Source organism: Leuciscus leuciscus (assembly GCF_965113295.1).
Source record: "Leuciscus leuciscus genome assembly, chromosome: 23".
NCBI classification, from domain to species: Eukaryota; Metazoa; Chordata; class Actinopteri; order Cypriniformes; family Leuciscidae; genus Leuciscus; species Leuciscus leuciscus.
Window position 1 is genome coordinate 14,337,713 of NC_138747.1, and position 24,403 is coordinate 14,362,115.

Below are 24,403 nucleotides of genomic sequence, written 5' to 3' on the forward strand. Positions count from 1 at the left end.
ACAAAGCATTTACGCTCACAATGTTGTAATTTGGGGATTCTACTGTGAGAAATGACCTGACTGAAGTTGTTTTGTCATCTTCCAGAGCTCAGATGGCACATACACTGGTTTCATAAAGGTTCACTTGAAGTTGCGCAGGCCCGTGACTGTACTTTCTGTGGACGGGAAGTTAGGAACGTGTTCCTCTTCTGATAGTTCAGATAATCGCACATCCTTCTACCTGCCCAGCGATGCCGTTAAGCAGCTACACATCAGCAGCACCACCACGGTCAGGGAGGTCATCCAGGGCCTGCTGAAGAAGTTCATGGTGCAGGACAACCCACGCAAGTTTGCCCTCTACAGCAAGACCCGTCGAAACAGCCAGGGTGAGCGTTCAAATGAAGATGACATGTACTTTATGCATAATACTGCTGTCATATATAATACTAATGTGTGGTTTGCTTGTTTTGTCAGATCTTTTCCAGAAGTTGCCAATATCAGACTGCCCCCTCTACGTGAGGCTGTTAGCAGGGCCTGATCAGGAGAACTTGACTTTTGTACTCAAGGAAAATGAGACTGGTGAAGTGGAGGTGAGCTTTTCTATTCTCTCTAAATTTGTAATATTTTTTGTTATATTTGCCCAACACAACAAACATTATAATCAAATAATTGAATTATTACATAAACAAAATGTACTGACATGAGTGAGAACTGATATTAGTAAATATTTTATTATTTTTTATCTTTATTATTAATATATGTATGTATGTATGTGTGTGTGTGTATAATGTAAATATATATATATATATATATATATATATATAGTAAAAATTCTGTCTGTTCTATCACTGAAACTCTACAAAGAGGGAAATATATGTATTAGTGCTGTCAGTTAAACGCGTTATTAACGGCGTTAACGCAAACCCATTTTAACGGCGCCAATTTTTTTATCGCGAGATTAACGTTCTTTTTGGCCTAGCAAACTTTGTAGTTTTTTTCACATGCTGTTGCAACAACTAGTAACGTTAGAAAAACTACAACACCGCACCGGATCTAGCTAGACCGGAAACAAAACCACAGGCACGCCGCACACACTTGCTAAGGCTAACGTTACATTTTGAGTAGATGGCGAGCGCGAGACGCCGAAATGGATGCCAATAAGATTCTGAATGGAAAGTTTACTTTCCAAGTTCCATTGACAAGACCAAAATGATTTGTTTTGTCGTTGTGAACTGAGCTATCATCGCAGCACGTCCAGTCTGAAATACCACTTGATGGCCAAGCCCACAGCTGAGGCGAATTCTCTGATGCGATTATTTGCTCCAAGTATGAATGACTGCTCCAAGTGAGAATGTTAGTGTGAAATTGAACACTACAGTATATGCCAATGTTGTTTTCAATAAAAAAACATTTGCACAAAGCAAGCCGATCCACTTTTCCATGTTGATAAGAGCATTAAAATGAGCAAAAATAATGGGGCAAAAAGAAATCAAGGGACATTTAGAATAGATAATAATGTGCGATTAATTACGATTAATTGCGAGTTAACTATGACATTAATGCGATTAATCGTGTGTGTATATTTTTATTTCAGCCTGCTCTATCATTACGTTCTAGTAAAATTTATTTGACAGTGTCCCTGTTTCGACATCTTAAATGTACTTACTATATATTATTAATAATAACAACAGTAAATAATTTATAATTAACCCTTGTAAATTATGCAGTAAATAATGCATAATTAACCCAAACCCAAATCATTTAGTAAATACATGTAATTAATAAATATTACTCAGTACTTAAATGTATTATTACACTGTAACAAGGTTACCTTAAAATCAATGGTGTAACCAAAATTCTTGCTATATTTTGTTATTATATGCCACTGAAACTGTACAAAGCAAAATTAAAAGGTTACTTTTTATATATATATATATATATATATATATATATATATATATATAATATTATTATTATTATTATTATTAATAATAACTTGCCATAAAAGCCTTGCAAAGATTTTTACATATAGGTTCAGTAGACAGTTCTATTTCAGACAAATCAATTTTCTGGTTATTATTTCCTGTGTCTGGCCTTACTGAGACATAGTCTTCTGTCTCTTTTTCAGTGGCATGCATTCTCAGTCCCTGAGCTGCAGAACTTCCTGATCATCCTGGAGAAGGAGGAGAAGGATCGCATGCGGCAGGTGGAGCAGCGTTACACCGCCTACAGGGAGAAGTTGCTAAAGGCTCTATCTAAGGTCGAGGGCAAACCGGGCTAATATGCAGGACACAGAATCTCCTTCACCCCACTGAGCCAACGCCGGGCCAGCCTGGAGGACCAGCAGCCCAACAGACGAACTCACTAAACCTCCACTCAGGACTTTGTACAAGCTCTCAGCATTGCTCTGTGACCTTTAACCCCCAAAGATGGGCAAAAGGATCCAAGACATGACTAAGACGAAGAGGAGGTTGGAACTAAAGATTAATACTTCAAGAGTAATCCTTCTCTCTGGAAATGGCACACTGTTGAAAGCCCAGGAGTCTGTTTCTGGCAGTCATGCTTTTTGATATTGAATGGGTTTTGTTTCGGTTTCTCTCTTTGTTTTTACATTGACCCCATCTGTCTGTGTCTTTTTATATGCTGCTGCTATTGCTGCTACTGCAAGTGTTACTTAAAGCATGACTTTGGTCCCTTTGGTCTCTCTGCTTGTGTCTACCGCATGTCCTCTATCAGGGAATATCTATATGAAAGAGGGAAGTAAAAAAAGTGGGGAGACTTAAGTTATAGAAAATATGATGCCTGCAAGATTTCAGAGGATTAATAGTAACTTTGTCCATATATCAAATTACACAGTTCATAGACAATTAAAACATACTACTGTAAAAAAAAATCAATGAATTATACTCTTTATACTGGAGATTTTCTTAATATAACTGCAGTTGAACTGTATTAGTGATAATGTTTCACCCTACAGCTCAATATTTCACCTCACAGAGTCAAAATATTATTTCTTTCTATTTAAATGATCAAAATAGCTGCACATCTCTATGATAACTGTCGCTGCATCTATAAAAAAGTGTTTGAATAGATCCGGGCTGCTGAACCCGCTCGGATGCAGACATTTTGAGCTCCTCGAGAAATGGGAAATGGCTCAATGGCCCCTCGTCCATTCAGGTGTCCCATGATAGCATTTAAAAACACTCAGCACTGACAAATCACCTCAGTCTCTTAAGTGTGTCACCAGTTCTTAATGTGCTGGGAGCATCGGTGGATGTGAGGATTGTGGGATGTGGTTATCCGGTAAGCTTTTCTGAATCACTTCAGCTTTAAGCACATAATACACAAGGTCATGTTAGATTAAAGGGCATCTCCTAGATCAGCACTCTTAAAAGCTCTATGGATCCAAACCACGAGGATCTCAATCTGCATTACACCAAAGGAAAACAGAACAAGTTCCCCATATTGTAATTACAAAGCTTTTTGCGAGGCAATTTAGAGATCTTCCTGCTAATGTAAAGTGGAGTCAGGATGTCTATGATTTGCACACCACTCCTGGTCAGCCAGTGTGTAAAGTAGTCAATATTATTTTATATAGGGGGACATGAGATGGATTTAACAATTTCCCCTTCTTTTTTTGTGCTTTGATAATCTGCATTTTAAATTATTTTTTTTAATGTGCATACTTTGGTCTGAAAAATTATGCAGGAGCATGTGAATTGAATGTGTTTGTGACACTGGGGGAATTGTATTATTTGTGAACAGCATTCTAAAGCACTGAAGCGGTATTCCATATTGGTCTGGAATAACTGTAAACCTTTCAATTTAATGTTCAAGGCACTGATATATCATTTTTCATTTCCCTTAAAAGCACATTTAAGTCCCAGTCTCTTTAAAAAACCACGGGGTTATAATTTTTGACCTGTATGTTAGTAGAGATGGTACTTTAGAGTCATACGTTTCCATTTGGAACAACACTGTGCCCATATACTCGGCCTGTATATTTTGATCTTGAATGGGTACACCTCCTGGTGGACTGGAAGTCTCAAGTCCACCCTTAAGCAAGCGGCAGGGCCTCGTATGTCTGCTCAGGCTACTTCTCCCTGACCGCCATATTCCTGCTGGCAGTGCCTTTAGTCTCCGTGTAGCTTCTCTTGACTGTGTACTGTACATATGCTCTAGATGTCTGGCCCTATAACTCCACGTTGAGAGATTTCACACACATTCAGTGGCAGTAGCCAGGTGCTTTCAATGTCAGAGCCATTAAGTCCATGTGGGACTTTTTGGACTAGTGATTACAAATGTTGAGGGGTGTGTGTGTGTGTGTGTGCGTGTGCGTGCGTGCGTGCTTGTGTGCATTTGTTTTATTTATTTTTTGGCTCAGTTTCAGTGTGTGTAAACTTGAATATTTGGACAAGTCAGTACTATCGGGCAATCTTTTTTTGTTTTTGTTTCACAGTATCAAATGTTTAAAATGTCTATAAAGCTGTAATGTAAATATACTTAAGAATGAAATAAAAGGTCACCCTTTAATGGCAATGAATTTGTCTTTTATTTGCAATTAAATAAATGAGGTAACTAACAATTCTGTAGTTTAAATTACAAATAAGAAAAATAGAAGTTTACAAATAATAAAGATTTAGTTTAAATTTAAATGAGGCAACTAACTTGAGTTACAAACAAATCTATAGTTTTAATTTTAGGAATATTAAAAATCTAAAAAGCAGGTTAGATGCATAAAATTACATTTTACATTTGTAAACCTTTAAAAGTGGTTTACTGTAAATGTTTTACTACAATAGTGGAAAATATGCCAATATTTTATATTTTGCATCACAAAATATTACTGTTGGTGTCCTGTATTATGTGACGGATTACATCATTTCTATCTACGGATCATATGCTAGTTTTACATCAATAATAGTATAGTATTATCATGGTTGCACGAGTCCTACACAACCAGCAGAGGGAACCCTAATCATAGTTCAAATGCAAACACTTTTTGCTTCAATTGCAAAAGATGTCCAAATATTATTTATAATTGAAAGAAACAGTTGCAGTAGTTGTGAATGTTTTTTTGTTTTTTTTCTAAGATGCATTGCATACTAACATATGTATTTATATGGTATTGTGTAGCAGTATAAAGAAAGCAAGGACATGCACTATGTTGTCACAACTGCTACATTGTGTCTAGAACAAATAAGAAACAGCCAACATTAAACCGCAGTGTCAAGGGTCAGATAGCGCACGTGCAGTGCATTGTGCACGTTTGTGTACACATGGCACAAGACATTACAAGAAAAACAAGTTATTTCAATTGTAAACTTAGTTGAACTGGCTCCACACTTTAAATAAACACTTGGTAAAATCCACCTACAGGTTCAACAGCATGCCCATATTTGGAAAAGTCTGGCAATATTTTAAGGACACCTAGAAACCTTTTAAGTCTCCACAAAAAGACAGCAGTTGTGAGTGTCCATCATAATGTTACAGAGCCCTCATGAGGTGGGCATGTCATGTCTGCTACTGAGAGGTCAACCTGAAAACAATGTCAATATGTCATCTGAAGACTCAAATATAGACAGGTCTCAGCTTCCCCTAAGACTGATGGCTAAGAATAGCATACTATGGCCAGGGTCCTGTTGTAAGCACACCCAATTTAGCTTGACATGTCTCACCATATCACCCTTGTCACCCCTGCATGTGCTCTTCTGCCTAAGTTGATCTATATCTGGGCTTTAAAGAGTTTGACAACAACGCCAGACTTGCCAAGGCAATTTAAGATCTCCAACAAGGCTTAGGATTGGTGTGTTTTGATATGTTCCATATTTATCTTGCAATAAATCTTGTACCTTTGTTTTGTAGATTGCCATTATAGTTGTGCTTTCTATTTTTAGCATGTGTATGTAACATAAAACTTTTTAAGAGATTTAAGGGGGGAAAAAAATTATACAAACTTTGTTTGAATGGTCACTATTTAATGGTGACATCTTCATTTTTGCATACTGAATCACAGTTGGTCCTCTTTCTGACATTTAGTGAATTGGTTTTTCCCCCATCTTAGGCCATATTTAGACTGAAAAGGGGGAACAAAGGACCAATAGAAATGTGTATTCACAATACATAATGAACATCAAAACTGGTTAAATTATCCAAATCAAATTATATAATGATATCACTCTAATAATTTTTTTTTCTTACGTCTATACAAAACACTGTTTAATGTAATTTACAAACATTTTAAAAAGAAAGAAAAAGAAATGGGAGTTTAATTTAATATATAAAAAACTCCCCATTAATATTAATGAAACCTTCACCATGCAGACAATAGTATATTTGTGATCAAATGACAGATTTTAGCCGAAGCTTCAGCGTCTATTTGTAATGTAGGGGGCGGGACGCTTCAGATTCTAGAGAGCATTTGATTGGACAGAAAATCTGATGAGAACCTGAAGTGCAGAGTGATGTCCTCAAAATCATCGATTCATATTGGCGAAGTGAGAGAGTTTTGAATGCTTATATCTTCTAAATGTGATTTTCCCCCCATTGTTTTGGAGCAATCTAGCTTATAGATAACAGTAACATAACATAGTCATACCAAAAGCCAAAAGATTTCATGGGGACTTTAATTGTAATTCTCCATTTAATTCCATCCTGCAATTCAGTCGAAAACATATGCGCATATAGGCTACATATATATATGACCCTGGATCATCGTATGGTTGATCGATTTTTCCTTTTATGCCAAAATCATTAGGATATTAAGTAATGATCATGTTCCATGAAGATATTTTGTCAATTTCCTACGGTAAATATATAAAACATTTATTTTTGTGAGTGAATGCAGCACAATGACGAACATAAATTGACAACTTTAAAGGTGATTTTCTCAATGTTTGGATTTTTTTACACCCTCAGATTCCAGATTTTCAAATAGTTGTATCTCGGCCAAATATTGTCATATCCTAACAAACCATACATCAATGGAAAGCTTATTTATTCAGCTTTCAGATGATGTATACATCTAAATGTCAACAAAAAATGACCCATGTGACTGGTTTTGTGGTCCAGGGTCACATATATTTATATTTATATATGTAAAACTGAAGAATTATTCCGTTGTCATCACTACAGAAATCACATTAGTAGCCTAATCTATTTTCAACTCGAAACGTTCCTGTTTCGTTTCATTTCTGTTTTGTTTGGATTCTGCTTTTACAGTAAATAGCGCCATTTTGGCTCAATAGGCACTTCCGGTATCAGGTCAATCGTTCAACCTTGAAACTAAAGGAAGTTTGAGCCAGAATGGCGTTGTTTTGGCCTCGCCCCAGCAGGCAGTCTCCTCACGAGCCCTGTTTGATGACGTCGCGCTGGGCGAAGCTGAAGACGCTCTTAGCAACAAGCTAAGAAACCACACATATCTATGCGCTCGATTTCGGGACGGAACGCGCATCCAAAACACTCAGACGATTTATGAGACAACTTGTTTGAGATTATGAGTTAATTTGGACTTCTTGTTTTTTATAATGAAAGCAAGTTAGACTTGTATTATCCGGAAAAGAGGAAACACTAGCCTGAGCTTTAGCTGGCCGCTGGACCGTGTGCTCGGACTGGGATGACTCTTCTGTTCAAATCAACAACACGATATTCAGGAGAGGGAAAGAGTGGGGGAAGTCGACATCCGTTTAATTTTTGGACTCAGTCTAATTGTGCTTTAGGGAGGCAGTTTGTGGCCACGGAAACGCATTTGTTTCCCCTGCAACTTTGAATCTTCATCAGCATTCGAATGCATTTGTTAAGTTATATTCGTTTAGCTAACGTTACAGGTTCGGACTTTTGTGTCTCTCTTCATCATGCTGGAAATATAGACACATCTATTACTTCTTCTCCATGCTTGTAATACAGGTGGTCAAACCGATTAGCCTCATGAAAACAGCTTAAAGGGGATCATGCCTGAACCCTTCAGCACTGTGAAGTCTTCTCTCTAGCCTCTCTGGACATCTAACAAGCTTCCTCTCGGATATGAGACTCTGGTGATACTTTGGTCGTCTCACTAGAAAGACATTGCATTGTTGACTTGGATGGATCTTGCTTTAGTGAAAATATTTTTCAGAGGAAAAGGAAATATTTGATGTTGATTACATGCAACTATGATGATATTGAGCAGAAAACCAGATGGCCCCATAACTGCAGGTAGGTATATCCATATGAAATGTAATATATTGCTCTGTAAGTTTGATCTTGGTTCACTTAGCAAGCGAAGACTATTTTGAAGACAGCCAATTCATTGTTTTTGGAATGCACTGCCGGTGTTAACAAGTCTTCGTTAATGTACTAAAGTAAGCAAATGTCATAATCTTGGAACCACATCCTGTTTATTCATGATGAAGTTGTCACATGTACATGAGCAATGAAAATGCACGGGACAGTGGGAACAATAGGCCACATTATCTTCATATGGTCAGTTTATTGAATTGACATCTAAGTGATAGTAATGGGGTCTAAATGCTCAATAAGTTCATAGTATGTGAGAGTTTGTATAGTTACAAATATAAAAAAATGCTATGATTGTTTTGATAAAAATATTCAAACTCTTTCATCAACCATGTTGTAATGCAGCCTACTGAAGCTGTTGTTCCAGTATTTTTGATACAATGAAAGTCAATGGGGTCCAAAACAACATTATACTTTAATTTTATGGAGAAAAAAGCAGTTGAAACATTATTCAAATAATTTGTGTTCCACAAGAGAACTAAAGTCACGCACGTTTGAAGTGGCATGAAAATTCAATCATAATTTACTCACCCTAATTTTTTAAGGTGAAATGTCCCTTGAGGCAAAAGTTATCTATGTCATTGAGAAGCTTTAATAACATAATCGGTCAGAGTTGTGGAAACTGCTGAAACTGAAATGAGTCATGAAGCCTGGTTTAATATGAAGTCACCTGTTGTGTAATGTGCTCAAGAAACTGTCTGACGCACCTGCAACTTGGTTACATACCTCCCTAAGGGGATTTCTGTTTCTCAGACGGGAACCCTGTTTTCTTTCTTATGTTTTTGTAATAGAATGTTTTATTTGTGTAATGGGTATATTGGATGATTAAGTGACAAGTATATTAATATTTTGCTTGTGGATTCACAACCTAACCCCAGGCTCCTTTTCATGTTTGCGTTTCTCCACAGCTCGCCACGGGGACGGTCTGTATGATTCCTACATGCGCACCGATCACATTGTGAACCAGGACGCTGATGTGAATGGACAGAGTCCCTCTGGGCTGCCCCCTCTCCCCAAACACACTGTAAGTCCTGACTTCCTGTTCCCCAGACCTAGTGCCAGGACTTTCTGGGGCTCATCTTTCACAGCATTCTTTCAGTGCGCCCTAAATGAAAAAAAGTTTCCCTAGTGCTCGCAGTTCTAAAGAACTTTATTCAGTTCTAGAGAACAAGTGCGTTTGAAAAAATCCAAAGTCTTCTTGTGTGAGTAAGCCAGTTTTTCAATCTCTGCTCCTCCAACTCAATATGTTCGGATGGTTTTTCACCCCTGTGGTTCAGTCTTAGTTGAGCACATGTTCTGCTGCCACTTGTGCATCTTGGAACGTTGCGTATTTAGACAAGCCTTCCTCCCACATTCTGATAGTGGTACAAGTTCCATCTGCAGCACATCAAGTCTGTTTGTTGTGCCTCACAGCGTGTGTATTGCATGAAAAGCCAGTGCTTTTAATCCTTCAATAAATAAAACATAACTGTATCAAATTTCTATTTTTATGCTGGGTAAATACACTAAAACAATATCATGTTCAAACTGGACAGATTAAGCCTTGCAATGAGGTGCATGTAGCTTACAGTATGATACGTCATCATGGGACCGGTGATGGTAAAGGATATGATAATCCGATAATTCTCTACTGTACTATTATGCAATAAATAATTCGGTGTACGTGTTGGACCTGGTGAAATCATTTTTATTGTTAGACTATATCACTCTTGTATGCTATTATACTGCACTTCTAAGATAATTAATTGGTATTACCCTCTGCAAATAATTAACTAGTAATTTGTCTACCGTAAACTTTCAGTAAACAACTTTGATTTTCTGGCATTTGGTGTACAAGCAATTGTAGTAGTTTCCAGTAGTTACACTCGTTCATTTAGCTAGCTTCCCACAAAGCAGATTTAATTTAGGTCACCTACTCCTTGTTGAGTCAACCAAGCTTTTTTTGTTGTAATTGAACAGCTGATGCATTTGGCTAGTCTCTACAATATCCTTCAGTTCCCAACACACTGGTTTCTATTTTTGTCTCACTCCTTGGAACTGCCTTTACATCCCCCTTCCCCCTCCAAAATGATTGGCACAGTTTATTTGGCACTTAATAATTTTATCTAAGTGACCTAATTTTTGGTCTTTTGCTTGCTTCTTCTTTTGCTGTATGCAGAGCCAAACAAGCTATAGCTTGGGCTTAACTATAAATCGTTGATAGTGGAATCTTGAATGTGAATGGGACTAGGAGCAGTCATGGTGCATTAAACATCCTGAATGTGAAAGATAGTTCCTCTGTTCCCCATCACTCAGGAAAGCCCACTGTGACTGGCATAAACTACCGCTATTTATGACATGCTTATTTTGTAAGGCAAAGGTTCAATGCATATTTAATGATATAGTTAGGTCTAGTGGCAATTCCTCAACCATAGCAAAAATTCTTTCCAAGCGTTGTCCTGAAAGTATGAGAGGGAACTGAAGTCATACACCCTTTCTAAAATAAAATGTCCATGTTGCTTGGTTTTCCCAGTCTACTGAAATGCAGTTGATTCTGTATATAAATTGCATTACTGTGCTTTGCAATCAGAATGATTTCAGGTCTTAACAACAGACTCTTGCTTTCGTTGGTTTTTTCTTGCATCCCCTGGGAGTATGAAAGTAACGTCCTGTTCCACTAGTTTTCAGTTCACATTCCAGTCATACTGCAGAGACTGTCTGGCATTCTCTGTCGCTGCAATTATCACTCATGCATCAAACGTCCCCACTGGTCATATATTATTCCCAGGGTTACTAGATAGATGATCAATTCTGCACGTTTGTGCTATTGATTGTTTTACACTGGTCTGATAAAACCGCAGAGTTACAGTACATTGATTGTTCAGTTGTATGCATAAGCCAGAAGCTATGTGGAAGATTGTGAAAATTACCTCAGCTGAAAAGATAATGTTAGCTTTGGTCAACTTAATTTTTGTCTTACAAAACTTGTTTTAACAAATTGTTGAAATATCTCTTTCCTTTTGAAGGGTGTCAACAAGCCTACAATGAAGGAGCACCAAGCAATCCGAGGAGGACAGATGAAGGTGAAATATATTTACGAGGACGCCTACAACCGTAAACTCAATGGTGTGACCCAGCACAATGGCACAAGCCAAATACCAGCTAAGTCCCAAGCTGCAATCTCCAAAGAGAGAAGCGTGGACAGCAACAGCTCTGTGAAATCCTCAGAGAGCTCAACAAAAGTCACAAAGCTGGGCAGCCCAATGACCCCAGAACAAGCTATCAAGCAACACCGACAGCAACTGACCACCTTGGAGCAACAGGAGATCCAGAACTATCCTGAGATCTACTTCCTGGGACCAACTGCCAAGAAGAGGCAGGCAGTAACAGGGGGCACTAACAACTGTGGTTATGACGATGACCAGGGAGGATACATCCACGTACCTCATGATCACCTTGCCTTTCGCTATGAGTTCCTCAAGGTGATCGGCAAAGGTAGTTTTGGACAAGTGGCGAAGGTTTATGACCACAAGTTACAGCAGCACCTTGCCTTGAAGATGGTGCGTAATGAAAAGCGCTTCCATCGGCAAGCTGCTGAGGAGATCCGAATTCTGGAGCACCTGAAGAAGCAAGACAAGACCGGCAGCATGAACGTAGTTCACATGTTGGAGAATTTCACCTTCCGCAACCACATATGCATGACTTTTGAGCTGCTCAGCATGAACCTGTATGAGCTCATCAAACGCAACAAGTTCCAGGGTTTCAGTCTCCCACTGGTACGCAAGTTTGCACACTCTATTCTCCAATGCCTGGAGGCTCTCCATCGCCATAAGATCATCCACTGTGACCTGAAACCGGAGAATATATTGCTGAAGCAGCAGGGCAGGAGTGGGATCAAGGTAATTGACTTTGGCTCCAGCTGTTTCGATCACCAGCGTGTCTACACGTACATCCAATCCCGCTTCTACCGTGCTCCCGAGGTCATCTTGGGATCGCGATATGGTATGCCTATAGACATGTGGAGCTTTGGTTGCATTCTGGCAGAGCTGCTTTCAGGATACCCTCTGTTTCCTGGTGAAGATGAAGGTGACCAGCTGGCCTGCATGATGGAGCTACTAGGGATGCCTCCTCAGAAACTGCTGGAACAAGCCAAGCGTGCCAAGAACTTCATCAGCTCCAAAGGCCACCCACGCTACTGCACGGTCAGCACACTTACCAACGGCACCGTAGTCCTCAACGGGAGCCGTTCTCGCCGAGGAAAATTGCGAGGTCCCCCAGGAAGCAAGGAGTGGGGGTCGGCCCTCAAAGGCTGTGATGACCCCACGTTCATTGACTTTCTGAAGAAGTGTTTGGATTGGGACCCTAGTACTCGAATGACACCAGTTCAGGCTTTAAGGCACCCCTGGCTCTACAAGAGACTGCCCAAGCCTGCACCTGGTGGCGAGAAATCCATGCTGCCCAAACGGATCACAGAGCACAGCACCACTTTCCCTACTATCATCTCCAAGGTACCCCCAGTCATGGGCTCAACTAACAACAAACTGCGGACCACCATGATGGGTGACTCCACTGGAAGTATACCCTTTCGCACAGTGCTGCCGAAGCTTGTTTCATAGAGATTCCTTAGCTTTTCAGGGATAAAGACATATTTGTAGCCGTTTTAGAAGTGGATTCCCCCCCCCGTTTCTTTTCTAAATGAGTGTCAAAGCTCACTGTTTCAATTTTTAATGAAGTGTAGCAAGCAAAAACTTTTATACAACTATACTGTGTTTTTTTCAAATGGCCTTCAGAGTGTGAAATTCAAAGTTGACATCAGGGCTGTTTTTTACACTTTGGTCTTGAATCCAGTGCTGTTGATTGAGGTGGGTGAAATTTTGATGCTGTTGCTCGCTCCTTATCCTGTCTTTTCTGAAGTTTACACTACTTCTGCTCAGACAAATGTACAACTTTTGCATCTCTAAGTGCTGTTTTGCGTGTATGTGTGAATCTTAGTATACTTTTTAAGGGCTTAGAGTGAATTTGCAGTTTTAGGTCAAGCATCTGGCTCTAATTTTCAGACAAAACATCTTTTAAATGTCTATTTGGTGTTCTAAAGCCCATGTTATCTTATCTTAGTCTAATTTAGATCAGCACATTTTCAAATTTTATTCTATTTTAACAGTATCTTCCCCAGTCACTTGCATCCCAGTGAGAGGTCAAACTCTCAGCCATTTCTTTCCACAACTGTTTATTTTTTGAGAAGCTGTTGCTCTGAATATGTTACCATAGAACAAGATAAAAGAAAGTTTGTACTTGTTGGTAAGTGGTGGAGTAATTCTGGTCACAATGCTGCCTGATGGCCATGCCCATTCCTGGGAGGTATTGGGAAAGACTTTTTCACAGGTGTTGTAGGAGCGTGTTTTTTATCAGTGCTATTTTGAAAGATATTGGTCAGGTTTCAATCGAAGGCAACAGGCAGTATCACGTGTTTGCCTGTAAACAGCAGTATGTATTTCCCTGCAGCTGATTATGGGGGAAGGGAATTGCACGTTGGCAGTATTTTCAATAGCAGTGTGCTGTTTGCACTCATCGATGATAGATACCAAACTGCCAGTGTGAAGACTTCATAAACATGTTCAAATTGCGAGATAACAAAAGGTGGATGACATACATCCTTCAGCATTGTTTTTTTCCTATAACCTCACTCTTGTCCAGCATTTTATATAATGTTTCGTTTTTGTTTTGTTTGAAATTATTCTTATGCATATGCGTGAGAAGATAAGGGGAAAAAAACATGACTAAAGAGACAGTGCAGGGTAGTTCCCATCCCCCAAAGCTCACCATCAGGACACAGTGTGGTAAATTTCCAGTGACTCTGGTTGATGGTGTAGTCTGGAATATCTCTTTATAGTGACCTATTTTGTTCCCTTTTCACTCTTAGGTTTACAAGAGAATTTTGTTCTTTATACAGTAGAGCACGCAGCACATTCACCCGCCCACAATGGCACTGCTCAATGTCTGAACTTTGAGTATTTGTCCACGTGAAACCACTGTAAGGACAAACAATGTATGCATTTGGTTGTTCGGAAGGTTGTTGAATGATCTAATGTAAGCATGTGTATTGACACTGCCTCACTCTTTTTAGCTGTGAATTAAACACTGAATGCTTAGAAGCTAATTGTTTCAATGTAAAACACTAATCTGCTGAAGGACTGTGAAAATGAATGGTGCTTAACCCATTGGCCCTTTAAGTTTGTAAAGCATCAGTTTGCTACCTGGACCAAGGTAAGAATGAGGAATTCTGGCAAGTAGTTGCGAAAGTCCTCTTAATTGGGAAAAACAACATGTCTCTTCACACCTCTTTCTCAGGTTGTAACCCTTTTGGGGCTTAATGGACATTTATATATGATTCCACACATTTAGCGGGTGTAAAGATGATTTGACATTTAATAAAGAAAAAAAACAGTATAGCTTTAGAGATGTTGGTGCTCAAATTAAAACTATAAACCCCAGGCCTCTATAGTGTCTATGTCCAATCATAATAATTTTTGGGTTCATATGTGGTCTCCCGCACATTTTCAGTTGTTCTGTTTCTTTTTGGAATACATCAGGGGAAAGTAACCTTGTGAAAATGGTTTAGTGTTTTTCTACCTTTCTTGTGAAATCCATCTTTTATGCTCAGAAGAGATCTCTACCACAGCAATAACAGCATCACGCTCCACATCTTTCTACTTCGCTTTGGCTTTCCTGTCTGTTTATCATGAATTTTTCACCAAAGCACCCGTTCACATGGCTGTCTCTTTTTGTTTCGTCTCAGTGCGTGAACCCCTTGGTTCGGGGGACTCTAGTCTTGTGCCTTTAACTGAACACACTTGACTAAATAATGAAGGCTCAGCACGGGATGACTAATGTTTCTCTTCCAGCTTTACTGGTCAGGTTTTTGTATTGCTTTTTATTTCACCCTTTTATAGAGTTTTTACTTGTGTTTTAAAGAGAAGTGAAAGGTAATGATGTAATTTTCCTTTAATAACCTTTGTCTGTTGACTGTTGGCCATGTGGTTCAAAGCATGATAGTCACAGAGCGCATGAAAATAAGTGATAAAGTGAAATAGGAGTAAATGAAAAGTTTTAAATAATGACAAAGTGTGTAAGTAACCAAATGAGCTTGTATTAGTTTCTTTTTCTAAAAAAGAGAAATAAAAAAATCAATATTACCATTGTTTTGTTTGAGAATTGTCATTTATCGACCCTTTTTTGGTAAATGTTCTATCCCCTGGAAGTTGGCATGAAAAGAAAATTCATTGTATTCACTTTGTAAATCCATGTTATAGATCTTGTAAATAATTTATTCATGTATATGATATATATACTTTTTCTTTTTTACTTTTACAGTGATCTGTTACTCTCAGATGTATGTCATAATACGGGAAAATGATATGCTGTTACTTGTGTTTCAGCATGCCTTTAAAGGGATAGTTCACTTTGAAATTAAATGTTTGTATGTTTTAGCTTACCTCAAGGGCATCCAAGATGTAGGTGTCTTTGTTTCCGCAGTAGTTTAAATTTTGATATTTTTAGGTCAAACCGTTCTTGTCTGTCAGTCATATTGTGCAGGTCTATGGTCACCACCTCAAAGAGCATGCACAGAGTCCAAATTAAACAATTCCCCATCGTCCAAATTAAACAATTCCCCATCGTAAGTACACATTGATAGCCTAAGACATGAAACGAGCGGTTTGTGTGAGAAAACAAACAGTATTTATATCGTTTTTACCTCTTGTACGCTTTCCGGCGCATGCGCAGACTTAGCCAGAACGCGCGCACACGTCACACACCAGGAAGCGCGCGCGCCCTCAGATCACTTGGACATGGCTGCGTATAAGTGGTAAAAACGATATAAATACTGTTCGTTTTCTCACACAAACCGCTCGTTTCGTGTCTTAGGCCATCAATGTGTACTTACGATGGGGAATTGTTTAATTTGGACTTCTCTGTGCATGCTCTTTGAGGTGGTGACCATAGACCTGCATTATATGACTGACAGACAAGAACGGTTTGACTTAAAAATATCAAAATTGAAACTACTGCGGAAACAAAGACACCTACATCTTGGATGCCCTTGAGGTAAGCTAAAACATACCAAAAATTTATTTCAAAGTGAACTATCCCTTTAAGCACTTTTATCTTGTCCAATTTTAAATGACTGAAGAAAGCATGCTTCCATAGCGCAGTACACAGTTGTAGGGAGTTCTGAACAATAATGTTTGAGTGTTATTCCATGGCAAACTTTGCTCAACAAACAGGCCCTTGAACACACCTATGAAATATGTTTTATGCAGAAATGTGCATTTAAATATTACTGGAATTTGTATGCACATTATTTGCATGCTTAAGTTATTATTCATCACACAAGTGGACACAACTTCTAGAAATCATAATTGCTCTTTGTGTGGATGTTATTTATAATTATCTTGTAGGAAGTATTTAAGTGGTGGCTTGTGCCTTTACAGATCTGTTCTGACTTCAAGTCAGACTCAAGCCTGGTCCCAGTTCAATTACTGATGTTCATAAACAACAGATCACCTTATAAACTGGGTAAACAGATGGGTGCGTCGTGTTTGTGACTGCATGTCTGAACAGTATGTAACAGACTAATGTTTTGACTTGTCCTCTCATTCACTTTTCCAATCTTATAGATCTACACATATAGATCCAAATGCCAATATTGGCTTGGTTGAATGTTCTCACTAGAATATCCCAGACTGTAAAAGTAACTCATTAGGGCAAAGTGATGTGGAGAAACAACAGGATACTTGAAAACAGTCACAGGAGGTCTGGAGATATTCAAAATTAGACACTGTTTCTCCATGAGGAGAAATATGAAAGTATCTTTGTTAGACTCTGATCTCCAGCCTTACTGATGCTTGTCAAAACTTTCCTGAAAGCAGCAGCAAAGAGGACAAACCGGTCGGTTAGTGTATTTGCATATGATGAGGTCATAAACTTGCCGCAATATTTACATGTTTGAAGTGGATGTGTCCTGTGTAGAAACAAAATGAAAACTTAGTTAATCCTTTTTTTATGTACCAACATCTCAATAAGTCATGATATAAATTGTGAAGTTGGTGATTCTGATGATCTTGGTATATTTGGCAAAAACATCCAAATCAATTCAATCATTTTGCTGTCGCAGCTAATGTAGGTGTCAAGACTCAAGACCAAAAATATGCAACATATTTCTCAAAACACTTAATATTAGGAATTTAAGATGACAAAGACATAACTACTTAATTGAATGTACCTTACTCCTTTATCTTTCACTCAATTCAGATTTTCCTGAATGAGTTTAAAAACGTGTTGTTTGCTTAAGCGCCAAAAGCAGAAATGTCTTTTGTTGTTTATCTTTTGAAATGAAACCAGAGAACTTTTTATTTCAGCTTATGCTATGTTCAGTTTAGCAGCTTAAGCTAGCCTGCATTCACAGTGAAATTTGTTCTAATATCGCTTTCGGTTTGTTTCTTTAGGTTACCAATGCAAATGTTCATCAAACAGTTTTCAGGGTAGGCATAGTGTACAGATATGTCCCATTTTACATCTGCCATTTTGTAGGAAAATGAGTGTGAGAAATGTGTTCACACTGATAAATTCAACAAGATGTTGCCTGGATGATCTTTTCAGCTTATAGTCATAGTTTTCCCTACCCTAAGCTAAAGTGCTACATGTGCTAATGCTAACAACAACAACACATGATGTGTATAATTTATCTGCTGGAAAACTGTGAATGCCAAATACAACTTTTTATGTTATATTTGAGATGATACTACCCATAAAATTTAGTAGTTAGATATCCAAGTACATAGCTTATACGACATCAGTGAATTGAGACACGCAACGTGCATATGGGATTAATCAGAGCAGGTGTGTGACTGTCTGGGACAAGTCGCATGACCATCTCTTCACCAGTCTTCAACATGTCCAAACAGGCTCAGAACAACAGTGCTTCAAGGTAACCACTCGTATCTCATCAATCTCATTGAGATTTTGGAATGACATGGTTGATTTAACCTCACAAACCTGTCCTGCTAGAGGAGAGCAGATTAAGTCAATCTCATTAAGGATCCAACACACTGAACATATGACCCATATGGACTCAATGGTGGTCAGGCACAGTGCGAATGGTCCAAGTAGTCGCATCCTCCCTCCCTTCTCCCTTTGTGTCAGGAACAGCCTTCCAGACTAAGGGTTTTACGAAGACTTAGTGCTTCGGCCATATGGAGCCTTCACATGAGATTGTAGGCCAGCCACAGTGACGAGTGTATGAGCTTTCATTAATGTTACAAAGGCGTATGATGAGGAAGTACATTTAAACTTTCAAAAGACACTGAACCTGACCTGTGCTTTTTGTGAGAGAAATAAGTGTATCATTTTTCAAGGAAATTTTGAGCTGAAAAAGACTGTAATTTTCAGTTGTAACCGTTCATAGGGACCAATGCTGTGCATCATACAAGTAGCATATTGATTTTGATATTTAATCTTCACTAGATTTTGAGCAAGCAAAATTTACTTGGACACAAAAATGGTTGTGATCTGATGTCATGCCTCTTTTTTAAAAACATAAATTGCTAATTTTTGGCATTTTAAAAACAATGCTGCAAACCTTAAGCTTTAAAGTTCAAGTTCTTTTAATTCATCTAGAGGTCATACCGTGATCATCCTTCTATTGGTCACACGTCTTCATGTATTATGAATTTACATAAACTTTGGAACACAGTGTGCTTGCGATTTGTCTTCCGTATTCATATGTGAATGGAAGTTAATGGAATGAAAACCCACCATCCCATGATCAATATACATGTGTAGCACATTTACATTTTGAGTAAAATTTTGTTATTGTCTGTTATCTTTTTAAACTGTATAGCTATTATTGTCAGTATTGAAGGAATTATAAGTGTATTTATAATTAAAATGTCTTCGCCATTTTGTTTTTGTTGAGTTCATTGAATTGCCTTCTGCTTTCTCCAGAAAGGATGTGTTTCCGCTTTAGATTTTGTGTGTGTCCACACTGTAAAAAGTGATCAGTTGACTTAACTTTAAAAAAGCGAGGAAACCCGTTGTCTTAAAATTAAGTAAATAAACTTCATGTGTATTTGAAAAAAAATTAAGTTACGTGGAATTGTCAAGTTCACATAACTTAATTTTTTCAATTATGCATGCAGTTTATTTACTTAATAATTTTAAAGCAACAGGTTTCCTCACTTTTTTTTAAGTAAGCCAAGTGATCACTTTTTACAGTATACCTTCTGGAATAGCCTATATGATTCCTTCAAATCCTGCCTGCGTGGCACAAGCTCTAGGATGTGGTTATTTTGCATGTATTCCAAAATATCTCTGATTCATGGAAACACACTTGTATGTAATATGTATTCTCATGCAGATACATTTGAGTGGCTTTTCTCAGGAAAAGAAGTAGCACACTCCAGAGATGTTATTCAGAGTTTTAAAGACAATATTTCATGAAACCATCTAACACAAAATGAAAGAATCAAAACAGCACAGCTGTTATGATGCTGCTGCTACTTAAGGGCAGTTCAACAAACGAAGACCTCAAGAAAAACGTCCTTTTTGTTTATTCATATTGTAGTCACGCGCTTCATGCTTTTCCGTGCCTCTTTAGTTTTAAGTGAATGCACCATTTTTAGAGAGTGTTATTGGCTTTGGTGTGTTTCAATATCACGTGCTTGGTCTAGAAGCACAAGAATGCATCCGTTTACTTCATTTTATTCTTATAAAGGCAAAGAGGAGTTTTCCCCCGTCAAATTTTATCTTGCTTATGCTTGCTAGATTTATAATTTTGAAGTCCCCCATCACTACACTTAGTTCAGAGGATTTATACGCTTGTTAGCTTGAGGTGATCTAATGAAAGGGGCTGAAATGGAACGATTGCATCAGCGATGAAAACAAACAGATCTTACTGTATGCCCACCTGGATCTGAGTAGCAGTCATATTGACGCCTTTCAACTTAGTTGAATGAAGTGCGTCAATGCGAAATGAGTCACTGATGCATCATAATGTTTTCACACGCTGTTGTTGCAGACTATTTCTCATAAAAAAGCTCCTATAAAACATGGCCCTGTCATTATTGTGACGGTTGTTGTGAGAGTCGACCACACAGGTCTACTTTAGCTGGTAAAACTGTGGCCTTTATGGGAGAAGGTTGTTCTCTAGAATTAAGGCTGCACAACAGGCTTGGGAAGTTCTGGCTTACAGCAACTCTTCAGTGAATGGACTGACAAGCTCGCTAAACATGAATCATTCATCTGCGGTATGTGCTACAAAAAAAAAAAAAAAAAGTGAATCTGCATATTGCATGTCTTTGTTTCCATTCTGATAATGCTTCGAGTTTCGCTATTGGGTTGGGATGATACTTTATTAAAGCTCTGAAATCTTGCAGAAATCCCCCTCACAATTCCAGTCCAACACATGTCCACACAAGCCGCACACAGGTCCCCACAACTGCGGTGGCAAACAGTTTGAAAGGTGGGGCTGCATTTTAGGAACATTTGTCCCACAACCCGAACATTCCACATTCCAGCGCAGCAGCCAGAGCCTCAGTAACAGCAGCACTGCTCTTGGTTCAGGACGGGCCAATGACTGACACACAGACGTGGAAGAGCTAGCTATGATAAGTGTGGCCTACTTATATTACCCCAGCAACAAGTCAAATGATTCACCCAAACAATCAAAAGAAAGAAATTAGAAATATATTATTATTATTATTATTTTAATAATTATTTAAATACAAAAGGAAGTACATTTTTAGCATCACCTAATTTGTAAAACTTTTGACTGAAATTGAAACAGTACTGTTAATCACAAACAAAATGCACTGAGCAAAAGTGTATAATAACTGAATTACAATTATATCAACACTCGACTCTTTACTTGTCAGTCTCCATACAAAAAAATCGTAATGTCCCGAAAAAAAGTGTCATTTTGACCAGAAGAGTTGCTGTAGGCCAGAACTTCCCAGGCCTGTTGTACAGCCTTAATTCTAGAGAAACAGTCTTCCATAAAGACCAGTTTTACCAGCCAAAGTTTAAAGTTGTTTAATGTTGTCATTTTAATAGTTTTTAATACTTTTATTAACATTTCTATTTAGCTTTATTTTTTTTTAGCTTTGGCTTAGTTAGTTATTTCATTTTGAAGATGACTCTTTTTTTCATCTAAGTTTTTATTTTATTTTTATATTTTGTTTTATTTTATTTCAGCTTTATTTCAATGAACGGAAACAATTTTTAATGGTTTTAGTTAACAGTAACAACTCTGTGTGCACATGATTTTGTACAGGCATTCTTTAATCTTATCAATTGTTTTATGTTTGTTTTTTTCAGGATGAACTTCCTCATTCATCTGCCTTACCTTTGTTGGTCTTGTCTTTTATAACTCTGTCTCAGTCTGTCTGTCATATGTTTTTTGCTGATTGGTTTATGGCTGAACTCAGCAGGCCTCAGACAGCACTGAAATAGCGCATGACCCCACAGTCTGCCCGAAGATCTGGAAAATGAGAGCATGTTCCTCTTTGGGAGCGTCCGTCTGAGGAGCATCTGCCTTTCATGCCCCATTTTAACAGCTTATTTCTGAGAAGAAAAATATATTTTTTCTTAGCCGACAAATGTAGCAATTTGGTCACCAGCATAAGGTGTGTTTTGCATACATGGTACCAGCATTGGTTTGCTGGTCACCAGCCTTGAGAACAGCATAACTATGCTGGTTCGCCAGCTAGACCAGCACTATACCAGCTCTAACCAGCCTGGACTAACCTGGAATTCATGCTGGATTTTTCAGCAGGCTATGGAGACCCTCATAAAAAAACTCACAGCATCTGCTCTTACTTTTCTCTCTTCCTGGCTCCCAGAAGTAATTTCCTCCCTCCTTTTCTGTTCTTTTTTGTTCTCTGATGGTGTTGCCTGGCACAATCCTTAAAGGGGTCACGAAACCAACATCACTATGTGATGCAACTCTCTCAAGCAGCCCTCTTTATCCAGCCATCATAATGTCGATCTTTAAATAGCCAGGCAAGACACATCAACACCGACTGACTCCATACTCACAGGGCAAGGTATCGTTGTCATCATGGCAACAGTCTGACCCCAAATATTCCTGTGAAGTGTTTTTAATAATGTTATCATTATTACATTTTGTCTATGTTATATAGGGCAACAGCAAACCAAATAAGAAGAAAGAGAGAAAAAAAAATGGTGATGGACACCAGACCTACAGTATATGGAAAAGGGAGTATTGACACCAGCACTAGGAATGAGTTAAGTCTGACTTTTTAATGCACTTAGTGACTGCAGTATATACTGCTGTTTACAAAAGAGAAGGAGCTTTTGGATTGCAGCCCCTGTTTTCCCAAGAAAGGTTTTGTTCTAAAGCAATTGCTGTGAGCATCACGTGAGTGGCCTACTTTCCCCCTGGGCTCTTCAGAGTGTGCTCCATAAAGTTGTAATTGGGGTACGAGTCTTGTGCGATTTATGCTGGGCCTTCACGCAAACATGATTCAATAAAACTCTCCTTTTGTTGCAAAGTACATTTAATGGAGTGCACAATGTTGGATATTGTCAGTGATATTCATGAGTCTAAAGTTGTCTGTTTGCTTGCAGATTTTGTGATGGTGTTTTCCTGAAAACAAACTAAATGACCTTTACGGCTTATTAGCAGTCCAGTAATATGCAGAAACTGAGTCTGTGTAGGTTTAGGATTCAACTGTGTCAAACAGACCTCAACACACAAAACATGGTAACACTTTCTTTTTTTCTTTTTGTTTACTATGTCCTTGTATCATGATATGTTAAGCAGTTACTAAATTATGAATAATTACATGAAACTAACCCTAAACCAAAACCTGATCCTAACCCTATACATTTAATTAAAGATGCAGTCTGTAACTTTTGGCGCTCTAGCTGTTAATAAACAGAACTGCATGTGTCTTGCGGAAGAACATTGTAGCCGGAGCTACTTCTCTCAGTTTATGTCTATGACGAGTCAAGCAGGTACTGGGATACTTCGCAGTGGTACGACCTGAACCAGTCTAAAATAGTCAGAATATAAACACTTACTATAGGTGTTTTATCATAGATTAAATATTATAGCTATTATATTTTATATAATATTATAGTATTATAGCTTTTATCATGGATGGATGCACTTTGATGGACTTAAAAATATACCCATTCACTCCCATTATAAAGCTTGGAAGAGCTGGGACATTTTTAATATAACTCCGATTGTATTTGTCTGAAAGAATAATGTCATGTACACCTATACCTTCAGGGTGAATAAATCATGGGCTAATTTTCATTTTTGGGTGAACTATCCTTTTAAATGTATCTATTACACAACAAAGATGCCTTAAAATAAAGTGTAACCCAAATCACAATAAGGGCAATAATCAACATCTGAATTTGAGCACTTGGTTTTAAGTAGAAAATGAATTCCAGATGCCACAAAACAAATAAATGTGGTAAAATTTCAACATTTAAAACTTTGTAGTTGTAAATAAAACAAAGATGAATGCAGTATGTTTTACTTCCTTTCAGTCTTTCTACTTAAAAATGTTGCTTAATTCAATGTTACTTGCAGTTTCTTTGTAATTCGTGAAAATTACTGAGTGAATTTCTGAGTTAAAATAGTTTTTAAAGTCTACTTTTTTTCTTCTGTTAAGTCATGCCCAAGTTTTATAGCTGACTTATTAACCGTAGATAGATTATTATTATAGAATAACTGTTAAATCATGCTGTATTTCACCACAACATATTTAGTGCAGGGATCTGACAGCAACAATTTATGTAAGGCAACATTTATCCATTTTATTCTATTCTATTTTATTACTATTTTTAGATTAGTATTGCACATCTTTAAATTTATTTTATATGCAGTACAGATCAAACTGACCCGAGCAGAACATATTGTGCATGGACATTGTCTAATTTCGCAGGAAGCTTGTTGCTTAGCATCACTGTTGCTAGGTAAACAAGTTATTTGTAGCCAGTGTCAGGTTTCAGTTAGGAGGCTGCAATGCATAAAAACCATCCTGGACAAGATTACAGGTGACTTTCAGTCCTGCCATTCCCTTCAGGGAAGAGTTATCCTCCCTATGGTTCACTGAATAATATGAATAATAATACAGAT

General features: G+C 38.0%; 2 protein-coding genes across 2 annotated transcripts in view; both read left to right on the forward strand.

The window, feature by feature from the left end:
- The window catches only part of rassf5 (Ras association domain family member 5), a 42,541-nt gene extending 38,029 nt beyond the window's left edge, over positions 1-4,512 (forward strand). Inside the window, exons 4-6 of the mRNA XM_082156150.1 lie at positions 86-365; positions 454-569; positions 2,108-4,512. Coding sequence (XP_082012276.1) covers positions 86-365; positions 454-569; positions 2,108-2,260 — 549 coding nt within the window. The 3' untranslated portion in view covers positions 2,261-4,512. The remainder of the gene's footprint in view (positions 1-85; positions 366-453; positions 570-2,107) is intronic.
- A 2,814-nt stretch (positions 4,513-7,326) lies between these two features.
- dyrk3 (dual specificity tyrosine phosphorylation regulated kinase 3) lies at positions 7,327-15,430 on the forward strand. Its single transcript, XM_082155405.1, has 3 exons — positions 7,327-8,172; positions 9,162-9,277; positions 11,259-15,430. Exons 1-3 carry the CDS (start codon positions 8,130-8,132, stop codon positions 12,846-12,848), a joined length of 1,749 nt encoding a protein of 582 aa, XP_082011531.1. The 5' UTR covers positions 7,327-8,129; the 3' UTR covers positions 12,849-15,430.
- The last annotated feature ends 8,973 nt before the right edge of the window (positions 15,431-24,403 follow it).